Source organism: Populus alba, chromosome 2 (assembly GCF_005239225.2).
Source record: "Populus alba chromosome 2, ASM523922v2, whole genome shotgun sequence".
In the NCBI taxonomy this organism is placed as follows: domain Eukaryota; kingdom Viridiplantae; phylum Streptophyta; class Magnoliopsida; order Malpighiales; family Salicaceae; genus Populus; species Populus alba.
The window spans coordinates 20487327-20511876 of NC_133285.1; the positions used below are offsets into that span (position 1 = coordinate 20487327).

Below are 24550 nucleotides of genomic sequence, written 5' to 3' on the forward strand. Positions count from 1 at the left end.
GATACTTAGAATTGACCTGCATGAGAATTCTATATGGAGAGATCATCTATGTCTATGGAAAGGCTCACATGACGGTTGTGTAAGTGATCTTTAGACTTAAAATCATTAAGTCATCTTATATAGAAAATGTTATGCTTTGATCTTATCACATATTATCTTAAACGAGGTAATGAAAGGGCAAACATTGGATGTAGCATGAATCATATGAAGTACTTGAATGATCAAGAGAGGATTCATCACCCTAAGTGAATCAGAAAAAATATTTCATCTATTCTCAAATAGTATTAATTAAGAAATCCTTAGCCAAAATGAAATAAGATTTGAAAAAAGTTTCAAATGATCAATGATTATTATGTAGAGAACAAACATGATTTAACATGGCAGACATACTTCATGCTTTAATGTTAAATCGGAACATTATTGATGAAAGGATATTAATTACACTAAGAAACTGGTCATTGAAAGGTTAAGTCAAACCACTAATGACTTTTCTAATATTTGGGGGATCATGACATGTTATTAGACGATACATTTGATCTTCAAATATAAATTAATCAATTGATGAATTGATAATAAATTAAATTGTTTAATTTATTTAATTCTATTTAATTAGAATTATATTTTATATTAGGAACCTAATAGGTCATACACATTAAGAACCATTAGTCATAAATTAAACTAAGATGATTTAATTAAGTATGATTTGATTAAAATGTATTTTAGAAATCAAGAACAAGAATATAATTAATATAGAGATTATATCATAGACTTAGAAAAATCAAGTAAGGACTCGATTGTTTAAATTTCTAAAATTATCATTAAATAATATAAGGATATTATTTAAGGGGTAAATATATATTTTGTCATTTATAGGGTTTTTAGAATTCCCTATAAATATAAATCTAAGCCTATTATTTTATAAGTGAAAAAAGAGGAGTAGTTGTTAGTTAGATATAAAAACTATATAAATACAAAATTAAAAATTAGCACTTTACGCATATTAATTTCTCTCTCTTAAATAAGAATTTAGGAGAAGTTAACCCAAGGTTTTTTTCCCTGTATATCTTTTTTGATTGTTATAGTTGCTTAAAGATTTTGTTTCATAACTTACATGATAATTGTAGTTACTATTGTTTATAATTTGTTTTACTACAGAGTAGTATTCTGCAATAATTTAGGGAAGTCAGATTTTTATGTTGTTATAGTTATAAAGTGTGGGGTTCTGGACATTAGATTTTTCTTCTTGCTTTTTTGGCTGTTTTACTAGAAAGTGATATTTTAAAAACACTATTCACTATCATAATAAACAAACATTAGTTGTGATATAGGGTATATTTTAATTAAAAATATATTAAAATAATTTATATTTTTTTAAAAAATAAACACAACAAAATCAATAAAAAATACTTAAAATTATTTTTTTAATATTTGTTTAGATAAAAAATAATAATTTTAAAAAATAAAAATAAACACAATATCAAACATGATGCTAGCAATCCACCCACACTTTTTAACGGTGAACCAATTTTGAAACATATTACATATGTGTCATAATTCATGCGGTTTACAATATAGTTATTCGCAACAAGTTAATAATATTTTTTTTACAAATATATATATAAAAATATATGAAGAGTATATAAAATATATTAAGTATTTTGATCTAGCAACCAAACCAGATCCAAAATAGCTTTGGATCTGGCTCCAAGTACCCGATAACATTGAGTCTAACAACCAAACCAGATCTAAGAGCCTTGGATCTAACAGAAAAGCCGCATCCAATAACATTGGGTTTGACGACCAAGAAGTCTAAAAGCTATTGGGTTTGGCTGGGTAGCCAAACCCAATACTAATGAGTCTGGCTGCCCGGCAAGCCCCAACTCTATTGGGTCCTGGTGGCAGTAGGACAACCTAACCTCAAATGAAAAATGATTATTATCATTCAATTTTTGTACAATATAAAAAAAATCTCATAAATATATTTCCTCTTTACCATATAAAAAAATAAGAGAAAAACCAGCAGGACCGAACGACAAGATAAAATAAATTCAACACAACCTAACCTCAAATGAAAAACAATTATCATCACCCAACTTTTGTACAATATATATATATATATAAAAAAAAAATCTAATCAATTTATTTCCTTTTTACCTTATAAGAAAAAAATTAAATAAAAGAAAAGAAAAGAAAATCTAAAGAGGCAAAATAATAAAAATGAAAATATCTATGTCTGGCTGTGCGGCAAACCCAACACTTGTTGGAAGTGATTTGGGTGTGACTGTCAAGCTAAACCCAATAGCTTTTGGCATGGAAAACAGAAAAGACAACACCCTCAACAATACTTTTTGACTAAAAATCAAAAAAGACAAAGCCTCTATGGTGTTACAGTGTCATCTATAGTGCAAACACTTTATATTTACAGTGTGGTCCATAGTGCAATGAATATATGTCCACAGTACATGCACAATGTTTTTCTCATGCCTTTTAAAGTATAGTATAATATTTAAGAAAATTATTATTTCATTGAGTTGTAATTTTTAAATTCTTTTCACAAATCATTTATGAAGAATAATTCAAATTAGAAAAATAAAAGCAGTTATTTTGAGAAATACAAATGATATGAGTTAAAATCCATAAATTAAAGTTGTAACTTTTCTTATTTATTAAACAAATGATTCATATATAGAAATATTTTTTTATTAAATAAAAAATTATTTCCAATCAAATATAAAATTCTTCTATGAATAAGAAAATTATATATATCAAAAGAAAACACCATTTTACTAATGAAATGTCACAATTGAATTTTTTTCTAATTTTTTCGTTATAACAGGTAGTATAGCACGGTGAAAATTCTATAATATTTGATTTTTAGATAATAATTTTTTCTTATATATTTTTTTCTTTTTATACTTGATATTTTAACCATTTTACACTTGGTCTATTCATTATCATTTTTTTTATCTTCATATTTTCATAATTTTTTAGTTTTTCTTTTTTTCTTCTTTACATGTTTTTTTTGAAAAACATATTATTTTTTTTATTCTTTATACATGAAATATTTATCACTCTACACTTAACCTATTTATATCATTATTTTTGTTCTAATCTTTATTTTTTTGTAATTTGTTTTTAAATATTTTTCATTACACTTTTTGCTTTTCAAAAAATTCTTATACAAACATTAAGGAAATAGCGTTTTAATATAATAATTAACGTTGTCTTATTTTTCAACAATGTTAAAATAAGCTTGATATTTTACATGTTTTTATTAACATATATAATATTTGTTATATTTTATTACATGTAAGTATTAATTATTTTTCTCCATATTTATAGTTTTTTACTTATTGTCAAAAAAATATGTTAATAACACTGCACATTAATTTATTTGTGTTAGAGAAAAAAATTATTTAACTTGTAGTAAGGTGAGTTGAATAAATGTTTTAACACTTTTTTTATTAACAAATATAATTTTTAATTTATTTAATTAAATGCATGGATATATTTTTTTATTTATAATTCAAATTTGTGCTATAAAAAATATTTAAAAAGTTTTTTTCTTATAAAAAAAACATTATTCAACCAATAATAAAACACATGTAAAATAATTAATATGAATCTATTTAAAAATGAAATGAGTGGAGCAGGAGAGGCTTGCGAATTGCGATATCAACATGAGTACGTGATTTTGCACGGAATTAGCCTTTTTTGGTTAGTAAAAGACATGATTGGCCTTCCTTTGTCGTATTGTTATCTGAGGCGGATCCAGCAAGTTCTCCAGTGGAGGAGAGCTCCAAACACACATAAATATCTAAGTTGATAGGAAAGTAAGCGAGGCAAAATCCTAAAAAATCTCCTCCTTTTCTAAAATATCTCTTTTCATTAATTGCATTTGAAATAAATAAAGGGAACATGTTGGCAATAGCAGCCTACTAGATTGGCTCGCGCAATATATGAATTCTTTTTCTAATAGTTAAAAAACATTTAGTTATTATTAATATTTTTTTATTGCTGAAATTTTGTTTAAATATGTAAAGAATGATATGATATAAATCAGTTAACTTGATAAATTTAAAGATAATCTAGATAACTGATAAAAATTTAATTAGATTTAAAATAAATATTAAAAATGATTTATTTTTTATAAATACCAAGGCAATAACTTATTGAACCCATTTATGTCAACCTGGATTTACCAACTAATCTGCATGTCAGGTTATGAGATCATTATAGTTATATAGAAAGAAAATCAAAATAAATTATAAAGCTAAAATTTTAATAAATTCATTGTTAAATGATAAAATTGAAAAAAAATTCAATTAAAAAAACATCCTAAAAAAATAACCTAAGTTAACTAGGGTTAACATGTTAAACTCACAACTCAAGTCATAGGATCAGGATAACCCAGTAGAAAACAAATTTAAACAAATTATAAAATCAAATTTCCAATTAATCATATATTAAAAGATAAAATTGAAAAAAATATCAATTAAAAATTACACAAAAAAAATAACTGAAGTCAACTTAAGCTAGCCTATCGAACATGTGACTTGAGTTATAAGATGAAGATAACTTCATAAAAAACAAACCGAAACAAATCACGAAACCTAATTTGCAATCACCCCGATACTGAATAATAAAATTGAGAGAGAAAAATCAATAAAAAAAGGAAGAAAAACTAGATTTAACCGAGTTAGTTCATCAAACTCACGGTTCGGGTCATGAAACTAGAATAATCTCATAAAAAATAAATTGAGAAAAATTATGAAGCTCAATCATCAATAAACCTGATATTAAAGGATAAAATTAAAAAATAATAAAAAATAAACTTGCTTCAACTCAAATTAACCTACCAAACCTGTAATTCGAGTCATATGACAAAAATAACGTCATAAAAAGTAAACAAAAAAAATTATAAAGTTTAATTTTTAATCAACTCAATGTTGAATGGTGAAATTAAAAAAAAAAAAAAACTCAGTAGAAAAAGAAAAAGAAAACATGAGTCAACTCGTCAAATCAAACCCGTGGTTCAAGTCAATAGACTAAAATAACCTTATAAAAAATAAATTGAAAAAAATTAAAAAGTTCAATCTCCAATAAACCTAATATTGAAGGATATAATTAAAATAAAAAAGAAATCATAGGTGGAATAAAAAAAAAAAAACAGTATTAAAATAATAGTATTTTGTAATGAGATGCATAGTAAAATCTCCTTGTATTTTTTTCTTTAAATTTAACTCACAATGAAAAGATGTTTTAAAAAAAATCAATGGAAGGATTTTTTTTTATTTTATTTTTGCTTAAAGTCTATAAGAAATTCCAATATCATTAAAAACAAATATGATAAATTGATGTGTTGTAAATGGTAGAGGATTATAACTGCTATGTGGACAAGAGTCTATTTACATCACTTAAATTTATCGTTATTTTTTACTAACGTGGACATATAATTTGGTACTCTTGTCATTATAATTCCTTTTCATACAAGTCAAGTACTTGTTAATAATTAAACTTGAAAAAGAAAAGAAATTAAACTTAATATCTATCACCACAAATAACTTATAATAAATACAAAGGATTGGTGGATGTTATATTTTTGTTTTACTATTGTTGCAACAATATTTGGTAAAATGTGCTAAAAAAGATTGCTTTGCATTAAATAAAATTAAAATCCAAAATTTTCATCCGATGACTTGAATTTTGACTATAAAGTGAATTTCAAAATAAATTTTAGAATTTTATTAAATACTCTTTTTTTATTTTTTTTTAAAAAAGGACCAAAAACTACAGTTTTTCAAACAAAATCTCTGTAATAGCACTCGTGGATGTTGAATTTTCTCTTCAAGAACAACTAATTTACTAAAATATTAGTCAAAGAGAAAATATAAAGATTATATTTGTTTTTATGTTTTAAAAATATATTTAAAAAAATTTGAATTTTTTTTAGTTTTAAATTAATATTTTTTGATATTTTTAAATTATTTTAATGTGTTGATGTTAAAAATAATTTTTAAAAAATAAAAAAAATATTATTTTAATATATTTTTAAATAAAAAATATTTTAAAAAATAACAATAATATCAATGAATAGTTTTAAGTTTGCCAGAATTCTATAAGTTCACTGAAATCTATAAGATTTTTGGAATTTATTAATTTTGAAAATTAAAATAAGATTATTTGAAATGAATGTACAAATATTCAAACAATGAAAATTCTGGTAGCCAGGCAGGCAAGAAAGCAAAACACAAGTGCGCAACTAAAAAAGAAAAAAGTGAAAAGATGAGGATGCCTTTTCAATTCATTTAATTGATTGAAAGAAAAATCAAACAAAACGTACAATCAATTTTCTTGGACAACAAGGAAGATAAGCTGTCTCATCCTTTTCAACACATTAAATTATCTCAAAAGTAATCAATAATCAAACAATATCCATGTATATAGCAAATGTACCGCAATGACCGATTCTCTTAACCCCCAATATCGGCAACACCAACAACCAAAACTCCAAACAGCAACAGTCATGAAGCCCAGACAACAACAAAAAAGGCTTTGTGATTACTGTAATGACACCACAGCTCTCCTATATTGCAGAGCTGACTCAGCCAAGCTTTGTTTCGCTTGTGATCATGAAGTCCACTCAACGAACCAGCTCTTCTCCAAGCACACTCGTTCACTGCTATGTGATGCCTGTCACGCATCCCCTGTATCAATCTTCTGTCAAACAGAGCACTCTGTTTTTTGCCAAAACTGCGACTGGGAAAAACACAGTCTTTCTTCTTTGTCTTCAACACACATTCGTAGGCCGATTGAGGGTTTTACTGGGTGTCCTTCAGGGAATGAATTGATGACAATTTTGGGGTTTGAAGATCTGGGTCTCAAAAAGTCTCTGTTTTTTAGTGAAGAAAGTGATGGGTTTATGGGGTCTGAACTTGATGATAGCTGTTCGGATTTGTTTCTTTGGGATAGCCCTGCCGTTTGCATTGATGATTTGATAGTTTCCACTGATTCGTGTTCACATTTCCAGACTTTAGGAGTCCCTCCTTTGCCTAAGGTAATTATCTATTTGTGCTTCTTAATAATCACTGTAAAGTTTAAATTAGTGTGTCCGAGGGGTTTTTTGTTAGCTTCAGATGAAGGTTCCAATTCTGCTTATGCTGTACTGAAAAGTCTCACTTTAAAAAATCCATGTGGTTGCGGTAGGTTTCATTGGTTTGAACTACGAAAAGATCTTAAAAAAAAAGAAGCTTTTTTGATCGGATTGCTGGCAACCAAACACAACTGTTTTTTTTTTTAAAAAAAAAAGAAAAAAAAACTTAGTTGACTAATTGTGTTTCCCTTTAGGTTCCTTTGTTGATAAATGCACGAGTTTAATTGAGATTCACTCTTTTTTTTTTTTTTTTTTTTTTTTTTTTTCTGACTGAAAATTATCCAGAAAGTTTTATGTGGGAAAATTAAAGTACAAGCTTGATAAGTCATTGGCTATAAATTTTAGTTTTCTAAAAATTAAAGTTCTAAGTAAATTTGTGTAGGTTTTTAGTGTTTTTGAATTATGATGTTCTCCATATGAAAAATCTTTGTTGCTAAATACTAGTCAAAATTTGTCAATGGACTGCTGTGGTTTTGACCTGGTTGAGGATGTCATTCTTGAATCAGAATCGTAATGCTGCTTGTGGGCAGCACAAGGAAGAAATCCTTTGTCAGCTTCGTGAACTAGTGAGATGGAAGCCTGATCCATATGGAAATGCAGACGTTGACCCTGCTAATATCCTCCAATCACTGGATGCTGATCCGCAGCCACCGAATTTAAATACAATTGGTGATCCTGGGGCATTCACTTCATACAAGGTAAATCTGTTCCATGTAGTCATGTAGTCTACGGCATTCACTTGTAAACTTTCATGTTTTCTACCTCGTATAATTTGTGAGCATTAGCATTTTTTATTGTGGTTGTGGAATTAATTTCCTTTTATCTATCTGCCTCGCCATTGTTGAGCTAATTCATTATCCGAATTAAGTATGACATAGTGATCTACATGTGGAAGGAAAGAGAACAATCTCAGTAGGACTGGATCTGAATTCAAAATATCATCAACATGTCTTTTCGTACTCTAAGTGGTAATACGAGTCTTCTTGTTGCCTTGTTGGTTTGGCACACTGGTCCATGTGGATGATCAAGGGTTTTAGGGTTGGCAATTGAGAAGCAAAGCTTTATCAGCGGGTGCACGCAAAGATTTATAACTTGCCTGTCCACCAAGGCACACACATGCAAAAAAGCAAATCGATTAAATATCATCTATTAGATCTTTGTTTTCATGTGGAAGAGAGGCCGTCTTGTGGTCTCCAGGGTTAATGAATTTTTCACATGAAATGGGCATACAAGACATTGGTTATATGTCAAAATAAACTTTTCCTGGGTTTTAGATCAGTTTGTTCTTGATTGTGTCTACAATTTATCCCATTGTCTCCAGGGTCACTAGATTTTTTGCATGAAACCTATTTTACTTTAAAGCATGAGTGGCAGGCTCATGATCACTTATTAGCTGGCTTAATCATTAGAGAGCTTCTTATGTAAACTTATTTTCTTGTCTTTTGGTTTTGTTTTAATTCAGTTCTTGCAATTATCAGTATCAGATGTTCTTTCAGTAGAATAAAAGAGGAATAATTTATTTTTCCTTCATTCAGGAAAATCTGCCTGACTGGCTTGCTGATTATGGTGAAGCTGCTCATCAAGTTTGTTTTCCTTCTACATTACCAAGAAGCAACTTTGAGGAAAGTTGTGCAGTTCCTGACAAAGAGTTAAATATTATTGGCAGTGCAAGTCACGTCCATGATGATCATGCAGCAGAGCCACAACCTCTTACAATCGAAACATTACCAGCTCTCCCAAATGTTGTGACATATGAATTAAACAGCCAGGAGAGAGATTCTGCTATTTCACGATACAAGGAGAAGAAGAAAACAAGGAGGTATTTGGATCACCAGTTCTTTGATAGTATTATATTGCAATCTATGTTTTCAATTTGAAAGGAACTTGAACATGTGCTTTCTGAGATCGACATTTCCTATATCCATCGAAAGTGATTAATTTTTGTAATATTTAGCTTTGGTTTAAGTGTTAGATTTTCTAAAACTCTCTGATAGTTTGGGGTCTCCAAGGAAATGAATTGCGTTAGCATGTTCTGATTGGATCGAGGAAACTGAGAAATTAAGATTCAAAATGAACACCTTTTTGGTCTGAATAAATTTACATTGAAGAAGACGCATCAGTCTTCAACAAGCTCTTCTATATGTTTCATGGACTGGAAACAACTTTACCTAGTAATTACTCTACATTTTAAGGGTAGTCTTGTGACAGATGGATTGTTGAGAATTTTAAATTATTGAACATGGACAAGTCAAGTGGACCACCTAAATAAGACGTAGAATCTTAGCAGGATGGTTCATTAGCATGAGATGAGTGATCTTTGGATGTCATTTTTCTGGAACTTGTAAACCAGCATTCTTTTTGTTAAAAACAACAGGTACAGCAAACATATCAGGTATGAATCCCGCAAGGTTCGGGCAGAAGGCAGAACAAGAATTAGGGGACGTTTTGCTAAGATGGATCATTGAAAGTGGTACGCAGTTGCTGTTGCTGTTAAGTTGTGGTTTGACAATTTGTGGAAAAATTTTGAAATTGTTTGTCAAACTGATTTCTGCGTGCACTGGATCAACACAAACTTTCTTACACAAACAAGTCACATGTCTGTCTCACCACATGCTGTTTACATCATCTGGTTAAAGCAGAGTATACTAGCAAGAGTCTGATGTTTTGATGGCTGTTATATATTTTCCTGTCATCAATTCTAGACTTCTTATTTTGATATATATTTTTTTATTTTGAATCAACAGATATTACAACTATCAGGTGTATCTCAGGATAGGGAACATCACTATGATTACTGGATAATTTGGTAGGATGGATTGCCGAGTTCTGGAATATACCGCAATATCTGACCTTGTTTCATATGTGAGGGCATATCATATCATATATTTGTTCTATCTGGTAATGTTTCACTGTGTTTGTTGTAGCCACTGAAGCAAAAACTTTTGTAGATCCTCAGCAAATTGTAATATAAAATAGGGTTTTCTCTTCTCTTTATTTTTGGGTGAAGCTTAAGGCTTACATTAAGCTGTTCCCTTACTTCCTTGGATGGGCTTGACTTCAGTTTTGGGTTTTATTCTTTGTTAGGCTGTTTCGTAGCTGTTCTGAATTCGGGTTTGGTTAATTTTGGTCTTCTCAAGTAGATCCCAATGCAATGAAAAATAATAAGATTTTTCTTAGAAAGTCATTTATGTTGTTATTGGGCAATAACTGCAACATGGAAACTCCTAATATTGAAAGCAAACTGATTGTCGTTTGTTAACACACTAGTCGACCGTAAATACTCTGATGTTTTAAGCACATGAACTAAATTTTTAATGTAAGAATAAAAGATGTCAATATCATGTATGAGTTTTTATGTATCATTATTTTTTAAATTGAAAAATTGAAAGGTGGTGTTTTTGTTAAATAAAATAAATTATAAAAAATCTATATGAATTGGTAAATAAAAAAGAATTTTGCAAATATTTAACTTATTTTTTTTTATTTTATATCAGATATTATTTTTTACTGCTAAGAACAAATTTTATTTTTGTTTTTATAAAAATATCAGACATAATTTATTTATAAAAAATATAAAAGGAAAAAAATTAAAAGATAAATTGCAATAATCTCTTGGAAATATTATGACTTTAAAGAATTAATTAACATTTATAAAAAGGTTGAACCAAATAATTTTAAAAATATGAGTATTAATTAAAATTTTAATAAAAAATCAACACAAAGTAAAAAAAAATAAAATAAAAGAGAAGATATTAATAAAAGAGAGTGTAGTACAATATCAAGTAACAAGGGTGGTGTGTTTTTTGTCTTGTTTGGGGAAGAAATGAGGTATTAAATAGCCTTGAAAGGTGGCTTCATGGTTTGTTTAAAGAGAATGAAGAACAGTGCAAGACAATATTTTGTCTGACAAAGTTTTTTTTTTTTTTTTTGTTGACCAAAACACTGTTGTATGAATTCAAAACTCGTCGTTTAGGTCAAAACAACACAAATCGCACCATTTTATTTAAATGAAACAATGTTGTTTTGGTGTTTTGGGTTAATTTAGGTTTTAAACTTCCTCTTTTAATTTCAATCATCAATCTTTTAATTTTTTCAATTAAGTTCTTAATTGCATTTTGATTTTAAGAATCACTTTAATTTTTCCCTTGTCAAGTCTCAAAAACATCTCTTGATTTCAACGTGTTTTTCAACTTAGTCTTGGTCTTAAATATTTTGAATTTTATCCATAATTGACCTTCAAACTTCTAATTTCTTTAATTTCATCCTGTTTTCAACCAAATTGAGTCCCCGAATTGGAATGCCTTTTGCAAAAAGATCCTTGGTTTGAATTTATTCAATTTTATCCTTAATTGACCTTAAACTTTGATTTTCTTTCAATTTTGTCCATGATTTCATCCAATTAACTTTATAAAAATTAAACTTGATCATCTAAAATTCCATTATTCTCAATTAAGCCCAAATTAAGCTTTCACACTTATTTTTTCATCAATTAAGCCCTTAATAAAGTGAATTTGACATATTAAAAGTGCAAATTAATTGTTAAACTTAATTAAACCTTTAATTAAGTTTGTGATTAAATAAAATTAACTTATTAAAAATCTAACTAAGTCCCCATACTTAATTTTTATTGAAATTCACTCAATAATCATTTTCTTTAATCTTGAATCTACATTGTCTTTCAATCTTGGGTATATTTGAGTTCTTAATTTTTTCCAAAATCTCAGTTTTTTTTCCTCCATGTGCTTAGAGCTCTTCTCAGCCTACCTTTTTTTTTATTTTTGCCAAGTTATTAGTCCTTTTTTATTTTTTTGCTTTTTTTAAGATGATTTTAGGGGAAACCCAAAATTGGGTTAAGACAAGTATTATAACAAGTTTGCGATTATCCATTAGGATTTAACTACAATTTCAAATAACAAATATTTTTTTTTGGCATTAGGATGGTTAAGTTTTAACCCGATGAGATAAGGATTTCCTTACCGAGGAGGACTTTTCTTAAACCTTAGACAAATATTTTTTTTAGACTTTAAAATGATTGGGTTTTAATATGATAAGATAAGAATCTTTTTACTGAGAAGGATTTTTTTAAAACTTTAGACTGACTAACGAATAGAAACATGACTTTTAACAATCAACAATATAGCTTCCTATAGGTAGAGTGCATTAGGGATGATATGTCTTCCCCTTGCACAACTAATTTTGTTACCTAGACTCTCATAGACCATTAGGTTTTCTAATGACCATAATACTATGTGACAACTTTTGAACCCTTTCAAATCATAATTTTATGATTTATCCTAATGCATCCAAAACCCCTCAATCCAGGAAGCGTGACCCGCCATCTGACATTGTGCATAACAGAAGATGCTTAATTTACATTAACAATATAAAACCTTCAACACTACTTTAGTTATACAAAAGATAGACCTGAAAAATACAAGAAATAGCAAAGAAACTTACTTATTCATAACTTATTCACTTTCACAACAATAATTAAATATAAATATCTTTTCTGCAATAAGAAACTCATGGCTAACTATTTATTCTTTAATTTAACTCCTTTTATATTCCTTATTCATTAATCTTATAATGCTAATATCAATTTATTCTAATTGATATCTTTAACCTTCCTCAGTTGTAAAGGTTAATTAGATTCTTATTCTCTTTCATGTTGTATTCTCTTGATCATTAGGATTTGTTAATGCTAGCCAAACTAACATCCTTAGCTTCCAACACATGGATAACTAATCAAACATCATTTTCCTTTTTCCTTTTTCCTTTCCCTTTCTTTTACTTATTTCTTCCATACAACTTAATTAATACAAACACTAATTTAACAAAACTAATTAAATAAAGCTCCTAAATTAACATATTATAGGTGTCAAGCACTTATCTGCAATAACATCCCAACACTTGCTCTGGCCTGTGGTTTAGCTACTGAAGTATCCTCTCCATACAAGACCATTTCATCCATGTCCATCTTAACATTTATATTACATCACAATTTAAACATCCTTTTCTTATATCCATTTTAGCTCCATTTGGCCTAAACATACACATCCAATAACACAATTTAATAAACTTTTTCACACTTTTAACATTTAAGCCAACCCATCACAAAAATCAAATTCATGAATTTCCTTTACTTCTTTATGCAATTTTATTAATTTCCCATATATTAAATACTTCAACTAACCTGATGAAACACAAATCCCATAACAATAAAATCAATATAACTCCTTATTTTCATGTTTGGCTAAAATTCAACAAGGAAGAACACATTATTTTTTTGTTTTCAATTTCCTTCAATTAACATATTACTCATCATTATTTCATACTTGAGAATACCATTCTAAACAAAAATCATCATCATAAACATTTTAACCTATAAAACTCAATATTTCATAATGTAAACCCTAACTAAAAGCTTCAAAATTCATCAATAACACAAAGATTCATGGTAAAAGCGATCCTCACTTTCTAATCACAAGGAAATAAGGATAATTTGCAAGAGAAATCAAACTTTTTGTCAATTTTCTTCCTCATTACTTCCTAATTTATTTTGTCATGACTTACTCACTCTCTCTACCCTCTTTCTTACTTTATTTTTTCTCTAAATCTTGATTTTTATAGTGTTTAATCCTTGCAAACTTCAAGAGCTTCTCTCAATTTCTTGATTTTCCTTTAAATTTCTAGGCTTTCCTACCCATTTCTCTTTTCTTCTGTCTCTATAGTCAGCCACACTACTCCCAACCACACACACACATATATTTTAAATAGTTTTAGGTAATTCCCATTATATCCCTCATTAATACCCTTTTGTTTTTCCAAGTAAACGTTTCCCAATTTTCAACACATTTATATCAAATTTAAGGTAGGCTATTTCAAATCTCTTTAAATTACATTCCATTATTTTTATTTCCTTTTATTTCATTTTCATTTGATTTTTATTTATGTTTATGTATTTTTTTTTCAACCATTTTCAGATGTTATTATTTTTTTGTAATTAGGACATAAATATTTTATTCCAATCTTATAATCCTTTTTCATTCCCCAAGTATAAATTTTAATTTATTGTTTTTTCATAATATTTACCTTACTGTCCATATGGATTTTACCAGGGAGAAATCTCCTACATCCATATTTAGGAGAGAAAGATTATTATGCCTAGAGTGCTAGTTCTCTATTCTGTGATTTACGTAGTTATTTTGTTTAACTGACAACAACTCCAAAATAAGAGGCATAACTTACTATTTATAGAAAAAATATAAAAATTATATAAATTAGAAAAATATCAATTTCCCCCCTGAATAATATCGATATATTAATTCAGGATAATTTTAGAAATTAACTTAAACAAGTCCTTGATTTTTCTAGGTTTAAAAATATAATCCCTGAATTAATTATATTATAGTCCTTAATTTCTAAAATATATTTTAATCAAGTCATACTTAATTAAATCATCCTAGTTTAATTTCTGATTAGTGGTTCTTAATGTGTGTGACTCATTAGGTTCCTAATATATTGGCCCAAATATAAATTATAATTTTAATTAAATAGAATTAAATAAATTAAAAAATTTAATTTATTATCAATTCAACAATTGATTAATTTATATTTGAAGATAAATTAAAAAATTTAATTTATTGTCAATTCAACAATTGATTAATTTATATTTGAAGATTTGGTGCATTATCTAACAATGTGTTATGATTCCTAAATATTAGAAAAATAATTAATGATTTGACTTAACCTTTCAATGATCAATTTCTTAGTGTAATTAATATCTTTTCATCAATAATATTCTGATTTAACATTAAAACTTGAAGTATATCTGCCATGTTAAAATCATGTTTATTCTCTACATAATATTAATTTATTGTTTCAATAATATTTGAAACTCTTTTCAAATCCCATTCCATATTGGCCAAGAATTTCTTAGTCAATATTATTTGAGAACAGATGAAATATTTTTTTTCTAATTTATCTAGAGTGATGAATCCTCTTTTGATGACTTAAATACCTTCATATAGTTTATGATATACTAATGTTTTTCCTTTTGTTATCTTGATAAACATAACATGTAATAGGATCAAAACATAACATTCTATATATAAGATAACTTAATAATTGAATCTAAGGATTATTTTTACAACTATCACGTGAGCTTTTCCATAGACATAAGTGATATTTCCACATCAAATTCTCACGCGGATCAGTTCAATATACATTTCTTATGACAAACACCTACATATTAGTTCTAGGTATCTCTTATACCTCAGTTTATTAGAATAATTGCTTCATTTAATAAAGAAAATAACATAATATGTATCATTCTCTATGACTCTAATAAATGTCTAGTATTTAAGAGAGCATCGACTATAAATATTTTAAGAACAATTTTTTAATGCGATAGAAATCCCATAATTATAACAACTTTTAAATTCTTTTTGCAAAATATTTTATCCCATGAACTTTATCTTTACTCTAGATTCATAAATTAAATATTAAATTCATTAATCTAATATTATATGAATATTAAAGATAAATTAATTCTTTATTAATAATAAATATGTATTTATATGAATATAATAATGCACATGTAACTAATCAATTGGCTACAAAGCATATTAAACTAACATGGAAATAGTCCTGAATGTTTTGTCATCATTTTAGACTCCCATTCCCAGGTTTTTTCTTCAATTTGGGAGATTTTCCACAACATTTTCATCAAAAGAACTTTCTTATTTCTGAATTCTTTTACACTTCGGTCCAAGATTCTTACAAGTCAAACTTTTATAGTTAAGTCCTCTTGAGTTTCTTTAGGAACTTGCGATAACACCCTTGCGAGATCTAATTCTATTTTTCAAAGTAATGATACATGGAACATGCCATATACTCACCTTATATGTGAGGGTAACTCTATGAGGTAAGCAATAAAGCTTATTCTTTCAATAACTTTAATAGTTCCAATATACCTTGGTGCCAATTTGCTTTTCATTTTGAGTGCAACTTTTAGAAATATTTAATCTTCTACTTCAAATTCAAATGGCCTTATTTGGTTATCCACATAACTCTTTTGTCTATTTTGAGCTTATTTTATCCTTTCTCTAAGTATTATTACTTTATTAGTAGTCAGCTTCTCCAATTCTAGCCCAAGCTACCTTTCACCAACTACTTTCGAGCATATGGGAGTGCGATACTTCTTTCCATGCAGAGCTTCATAAGGTGTCATACCAATGGTAGATGATATCTATTGTTATACATAAATTCCATTAATGGTAGATAATCCTCCCAACATTCTCCAAACTCTAAAAGGTAAACCTTAATAGATGTTATAAAATTTGAATTATTCTCTTAGATTGTTTGGCTGTCTATGGATGAAAAGTAGTGTTTAAGTTCAACTTTGTGCCCATGGTATGCTGTATACTCGGCCATAACCTAGAGGTAAATCATGGATCTCTATCTGAAACTATTAATTCTGGAACACCATAAAGTCTAACCACTTTATTCATATACATTATGTTCAGTTTATCTACACACACACACATACACGTATATATTCATTGGTAGGAATAAGGTAGATTTTGTTAATCAATCCACAATCACCCAAATCATATCATTACCCTTCTTACTTCTCAGTAATCTAGACACAAAGTCTATGGTGATATTCTCCCATTTTCATTTTAGGATCGAAAAAGGTTGCAGTTGTCATGTAGGTTGTTGATGCTCCAAATTTACTTGCTAATATACTACACATTTCACCACATATTCAACTATTTTCATTTTCATCTTAGGCCATCAATATTACTCCTTCAAGTCCATGTATATCTTAGTGCTTTGAGATGAATTACATGCCCTACTAAGGACTTCCTCTTTTAAAGTGATGCAACCATATTATTTGATAGTTTTACCCATATTTACCTAGTGTTTTGCCTATATTTTATAAATAAAATATCTTCATATTCTTTTTTTTTAATGGTTTGAAGGCACTTTTGGATGAAAGATTCAAAAAGAAGGATTGACCTGCAATTATTATACCCTTCTTTCCTTGTGTAGCTAGGATGAATAAGGAATCCTTATAAGAAAAGGATTCTGAAACATTAATGAATCCTTGCCACACTAGGAGATTATATTGCACCTCATTAAAGATCCTTGTGGAACTAGGAAATTCCCAAAACCAGCTCCCACATCCTTGGAGGAAAAGAATCCTAATCAAATAGGAAGTCCACAAGTCAAATGGAAGTAAATAACAAAATCCGTATAGCCTCTGTTGACCAGTATTGGGGTGCCTTCCCGAACTCCGATTGACCTGCAATTTTAACCCAAGGTAGTAAGATATGTCTGGACAGTCCACATAAAATATTAGCCCGATCCAACGGTCGGATTGAGAATTATGATTGTTGCCGTAAACCTGAACTATTGCGCTTTTTACGCCAAAATCCGAATCTGACCTTACTTGGGTCGTATCACAGGGCTGAACCGTATCACACACACACACAAAATTTACTACGTTTTTGTTTTTTTATTGACATGAGATTTTCATTTTATTCCGGAATGGGGGATGTTACAAGGAGACTCCTTATCTTTGGAAACTTTTTTGGATTAAGTAGTTAGGAGATATGTGCCATAAGATGAATTTCATTCCATTCTCACTTTTTGTCAATCTTATTCTTGTGGTGGGCATTTTAGAGCAAAAAGAATGGCTTACAAGGTACTTGAAAGTGGTCTTTATTGGCCTTTTTATTTTTAAGGATGCATATCATTTTTGCAAATCATGTAAAAAATGCCAAAGAATAGGTAATATAACTCATAATAATCAAATGCCTTCAATCAAATTATGTTTGGGGTATTGATTTTATAGGTCCATTTCCTTCTTCTTTTGGTAATCTTTATATCTTTCTAGCTGTTGAATATGTGTCTAAATGGATTAAGATGAAAGCCATACGAACTAACGATGCTAAGGTTGTTTTAGGTTTTGTCAGGACTCATATATTTGACAGGTTTGTGACACGACCAAAGAGTTGATGTCTTCTCCTAAGTGTAGGAGTGTTGAAGTAATAAATAACCAGGCAAGACTAGGATTGGACTATAGGGAGGTTAACTATAATAATAATAATAATAATAATAATAATAATGATAATAGTAATAGTAACAACAACAACAACAATAATAAGTTGAAGAGAGCTTTGAGATGTAATATTGATATAAGGATTAAAAAATGATAAAAACAATTGTCAAGGTTAGAGGATCCACTAATGATATTTCAAATAAGTATATTTATAAATTATTATTACTCAATTAGAAACCACACACAAAGAAGGTTCCGATCGGATTATAAATTGTTAACATGATTACATTAGTTATTTTATTCAAATAATGTGAATACTTGTAAATATTGTCAGGTATTTATGATTATAAATTATGTTAACAATAAATCAAGTTCCTTTCATAGCACAGGTGTCAGTTATACCATACGGTTGGGTTATGAAAGTGTCAAGTATTTGTTATACTAAGAGTTATACAACAAAAATCTAGAAAGCAAAGTATTACAAGTGAACAAGATAACTAATACAAAACATGTTAGTATTAAGCATTAAAGTCCATGTTGAGTTTATACTATACTTATTCTTACACCATTAGTATAACCTTTTCACCTTGACATAATAAATTTAGCTAAACATAATGAAAGAGAGAAATATAAATAAACATGATAAGAACATAATTATATAAGTATAGTAAAGGAAATGAAAAACATAAATAAGAGATTAATATAAAATAAAACTTGAACATTAAAAAATACAAAGAAAGAGAGCAAGAGCAAGATCTTGATCTGAACACTAAGATGCCCAAATGCATGGCAAATACCTCCTTTTATAGGTCAAAATTTGAAACTATTGATTTGATGACTAATTGTTAACTGGGTGACCACATCTTGACTTGGTGACAATCCTTATCTTCTTGTATGAACAAAACAACATTGCTAACATCAGAATCTGAACAGATTGTCCGATGAAAGTTCTAGAAAATTATCTCAGCATTCCAACTAAAAAAGAATCAATGCATTTGGACTTCTAGAACTTGAGATATGGGCTGAACACTGAACAATGTCTAAGCTGCAAGACAAATTTCCACTTCTCCATTATTGCTAAAATTTGGACTTCCAAACAGCAGAATTAGGTCTTACACTCCTTATGAATGTTTTAGGCCTATGTCCTAGCTTTCTAGCCACATAAACCAAATTGAAATCCAAGATTTACAACTCCAGATATAATGCAATGACTAAACAAAACATCATTGCTAACATCAGAATTTGAACCCACTTCACTCATGAAAGTTCTAGGAAATTGTCTTAGCTTTCTAGGAAAAAAAAATTGAGGTCATTTGGACTTCTAGAACTCAAGATATAGGCTGAATATTGAACAATGTTTGGGCTGCAGGATAAATTCGGACTTCTTCGTTGTTGCTATAATTTGGACTTGAAAATAGTCTTTTTAAATCTTGGACTTCACATGAAAGTTTTAGGCCTATATCTTAGCTTTCCATCCATATAAAGCAGACCTAAATCCGAGATCTACAGCTCAAAATATGACCCAATTACCGAATAGTGTTTCATTTTCGACTGAACCAGCATCTCATTTTTAAGCTTCACCTTCTCTTTATCTTCACAATTTCAGTAGTTGAATTCATCAATCAATCCTTTGATTTATGTGATAGGCCTGCATTTAAGATGAATATTTACCATAAATTAAGGTATCTTATAGTATTAGTCTTGTTATTATAAAACATGCTTTAGTTAAGGAGTTATTGATACTTCAAGTGCAAAATGATGATATAAAACCTTGATAAAAAATACACTTTTAAGTATTAAATCACACCCCCCAACCAGCTTATTGCTAGTCCCTAGTAATCAAAGCGTTAAAACAATTTGCAAGTTCCACAAACGAAGACATTCATCATTCAACTTCCATTAATCTATCGAGATAAACAAACTCTTATTAAATTTATATTTCTGCTTCATATTTCTTAAACAAGATATTACTAAATCTTCTTTTTATACGCTCAATGTATGAAAACATAAATGATGGGGTTTTTGTTGGAAAAAAACAATATTATCTAATGTTTAAGGCTAACTTCCTTGGGTTGAGATTATTTTTTATTTTTATTTATTTTTTTCTCTTTTTTATTATATTTATATACATATATCTTAAAACACAATACATCTTTAACCTATGTAACGAGCTTCAGGCTAATGACTCCCAGACTAGTTGGTCTTAGGGCATTAGGTTTTGAGACACCCCTACGAGCTTAGTAACTCGGGTTGCAGATACTGATACATAGATAGTGCAATGTTTGATTCCCTTAAGCTTTTCTCCTTAACCCATGTAACAAGCTTTGGGCCAGTTGACTTTAGGGTATTAGTTGTTAAAACACCCCTTCGGGCTTAATTGCTTAGGTTAGGGAGGTTATGAAACCAAACTTATCTACGCTTTTATTATCATCAATATTATCAATCAATTTTTTTTAAAAATGTTTTTTTGCAAATTATATCTATTTGTTTCCCTTAGTTGTTACCTTTAACAAACAAACATAATTAATGTAATAATCCAATGTGCAACCCACAATCATATGTTAAAGTGTGTGTGTGAAAATGAAGGTTTAATAATACTTGTTAAATAAGTATATGAGCAGAATCAAGTAATAACAATGCAAGAGTTTGTAAACTTGAATATTTCAAGAAGTATTTTGATAGACTTTGATAAGGATACTTACCAAGATGTGTCTCAAGAGTCAATAAAATTTCCTCATTACTCTATCATTCTAATAACAATTTTGTCAAATGGTTTTAATAATAACAAAAACAATTAGTAAGTTAGTTTTTTTTTATGTCAACTACTACCCTCTCCCCCCAACCAAAACAACACATTGTTCTCAATGTCCTAAGGTAGAAAGATAGAGTATATAAGAATCACCTGAAACAACAAGCAATAACAAACCTGAAACACACTTAAACAAATATAAGAAATAACAAAACCAAAATAATATGCTATTAATAAAACCAAAAGACACAAGGTTTCACAAATGAATACTCAAATCTAATCTAAGCTTTTTACGGCTTTCCTTAGTTGACGAATTTAGGCGATTCAAGCAGGGATCAATGACATAGATGAAAGATTGTAGTTGGTCAATCAATTGTTCAGCAGTAGCAGCAGAGATTATGAATTGCCTTGCTGAAGATGTTAGAAATTCCTGTTCCATAGCTTAATTAAGAAAATACAACAAATTATCATAAAAACCATTAACAAGAGGAAATAACATGTTTAGGAAATTCATGCTAAAACACACATTTTTCTTTTAAACTTTAATTTTTTTTTTAAGAGAAAATTCAAAATATGTTAGGGTATTGGTTGTATGCAACACATAAAACATTTTTTTATATACTTTCTTTGTCAAAAACACAAACATCATAGTAAATCACAATTAAAGTAAAAAAAACCACATATTAGTCAAATTCTTAAGGCTTTAATAAATCATTTATATTTTCACGGGAAATACAATATGATTTTGTCTATTCCTAAAATACTTGATCATATGCAAATTAAAACACTAAATTCATTTTTTATCTTTTTTATTTTATTATTCAATAACATACATAAAAACAAATGCAAACACACACACATCCCCTTTTATTATGTTTCTCTCATACACCCATATGTAATTACAAATAACATATTCAAAACAAATCTAAACACGTTAATATACAATTCAGAAATTGCAAACTAGACCCCCAAATATTCAGGAATTGTAGAGGAACACTTCTGGGAATGCAGGAACAGTGGTGGCGTGTTTGCTCCATGCACCACCGCCACTGGCGGCGCTTGGATTCACACACCACCATAAGAAAAACAGGGGACTGGGTGGATCTAGCTTGGCTTCATCCCTTCTTCCCTTCCTCGTCGGCGGTGACCTACAAAACACCCAAAAACACAACAGTTGGTCGATTTTAGTTTTTCTTTCCTTGCTTTCAGATCTGCATCTTTCCTTACAAGTCTGCTTTTTTTATTTTTGTTTCCCCTTCTCTATTTCAGGTGGCTTGTTGTATGACTAAGAGGCTGTCAGTGACTGTGTTTCTATTGTGTCTGGCCGGCAGAGATGGAGGAGATTGAAGTGGTTTGATCGTCGGCTTCAGTTGGCTTTGCTGCTATTACCTACGATCGTTGGAGTTGCTGCAGAGATGGTAAAGGTTGTTGGCGGTGTTGAGGTGAAGGAAAGGACAAATCAATGGGTGTCGATGTGGCAAATGGAAGAGGGAAGCCTGGTGTTGAGAAGGGGAGATCTGTTGGCCGAGGGGAGAAGGAGAGCTAGGTCTCGGTTTGTGAGGGGAAAACTTTAGCTGATGAGAGGGGAGAGTTTGGTGCTGAGAAGGGGAGAAGGAGAGCTGGGTCTCGATTTGTGAGGGGAAAACTTTGGCTGATGACAGGGCAGAGTCTGGTGCCGAGAAGGGGAGGCTTCTATGTTAGTGGGCAGTGGCTCTCAGGGTCCAGTGGTTGAGATGGAGAAATGGTGGGGCTCGTTGGTGGCTAGTCACTGCCTGTTTGTTTTTGCGTTTTTAAAAGCGTTTTTAAAAAAATTTGAAAATTTTTTATTAACCTCAAATTAATATGTTTTTACTGTTTTCAAATCATTTTGATGTGCTGATGTCAAAAAATGATTTTTAAAAAATCAAAAAAATCATTGGCATGTATTTTGGCACGAAAAGTTATTTGAAAAGCAACCACAATCACACTGCCAAACAAGAGAGGAACAAAATTAGAAAGATAGGGGCGGTGGCTTTGTTTTGGCTAGGAGAAAAAATTAGGTATAGGGTTTTTTTTTTGTTGCCCTAAATTTCTCCTTTTAAAAAAAATTATCCTCTGTAAATTTTCTCCTACTCGTGTATATGGCTGAAGGTTCATTTATATAGAAAATCTCTACACATGCTATTTAAGAAAATATTGCAATAATTATTGCAAAGATTATCTTTTATAACCAGCACCAACAAATCCTATATATATGGTATTTTATATTGCAATGATTATTTTCCATAACTAGCACGAATCAAATCATATACCTATGATATTTTATATTGCAGTAATTATATATGATTTAGTAATTATCTCCTTGATATATTGCTTCCTTAACCCTGATGCTCTATATCATCACCACATGTAAACCCTTGTTTTTTATTTTTATATTATTTTTTATTTAAAAAAAAATTGTCAAAACATGGGTCAAAAATTAGGTAGCAACACCCCCCATTAACCTAAGGCTACCTCCCCTATACACAAAATGAATCTTCCGCGAAGCTAGTACCCGACCAAGATGATTTCCTGATTCTAAAAACTCCTTTTCTTTCCCAAGACTAGATCCACCGAAAACACAAATATTTCGTATGTGATCACTTGAGGAACCTGTCATTTTTACACATTTCTATATTTATTGAATGTATGGGTTGAGTAGAAATGAAGGGAAGGAAGAGAAAATTTTATAGATAAGAAATTGAAAATGAAATCATACCACCTATATGTAGGCCAACTGGAGTCTCACTCTCTCTTTATTTATTTACTTATTTTGAAAAAGCATGTGTATGTACAGGTAGTTGTGATTGTGGCTCACATCTTCCCTTGGTTTTACATCCAAGAACGGCTTAAACGCCCTCTATGGGTCGAGGATAGGCTTCTCATCTAGTTTTTAAAAACTGGCAAATATGGTCTTTTTTAGTCAGATTCCTAAGACTATGTCTAGCATGTTCTTTATGGAATTGTGGCCATAAATCATGAATTGCATGATGCACATTTCCATTAGGGTGCGTCTCAAGAGTCAATAGAAGATTATCTAAAGACAGGGTTACTTAGGCCATCCTTAATGAATTGTATTTTATCTTCACGGTTTACGGATACCATTCTTAAAAAACAACATGTTGCATTACAAGTCCATCTGGCATATTTGTGACAGACTTTCAATCAATTTGCACGACATTTCTTTGCAAAAGTGCTTTTACATGTTCCAGGCATGTTTGAAATGAAAGAATTGGAGGACTCACCTGATAATGATCTACGATAACATTTTCAGTACCTTTCTTGTCTTTGATTGTGATATCAAATTCTTGAAGTAACAAAATCCACCGCAACAATCTAGCCTTAGAATCTTTCTAAGAGAGAAGATATTTCAATGTTGCATGATCACTAAAAACAACAATAGGTGAGCCAACAAGATAAGATCTGAATTTGTCACATGCAAATACTACTGCAAGTAATTCTTTTTCAGTGGTAATGTAATTCATTTGAGCACTATTTAAAGTTTTACTTGCATAGTAAATCACATAAGGTTTCTTATCTTTTCTTTGTTGCAAGACAGCAC

At 29.5% G+C, this 24550-nt stretch overlaps 1 protein-coding gene across 1 annotated transcript; it reads left to right on the top strand.

Moving 5' to 3' along the window:
• Positions 1-6373: 6373 nt before the first annotated feature.
• LOC118032460 (zinc finger protein CONSTANS-LIKE 13) lies at positions 6374-10147 on the top strand. The gene is made up of 5 exons (XM_035037170.2): positions 6374-7057; positions 7660-7851; positions 8689-8972; positions 9528-9623; positions 9898-10147. The coding sequence occupies exons 1-4, from the start codon at positions 6461-6463 to the stop codon at positions 9616-9618; spliced, it is 1164 nt and encodes a 387-aa protein (XP_034893061.1). The 5' UTR covers positions 6374-6460; the 3' UTR covers positions 9619-9623; positions 9898-10147.
• Positions 10148-24550: the final 14403 nt, after the last annotated feature.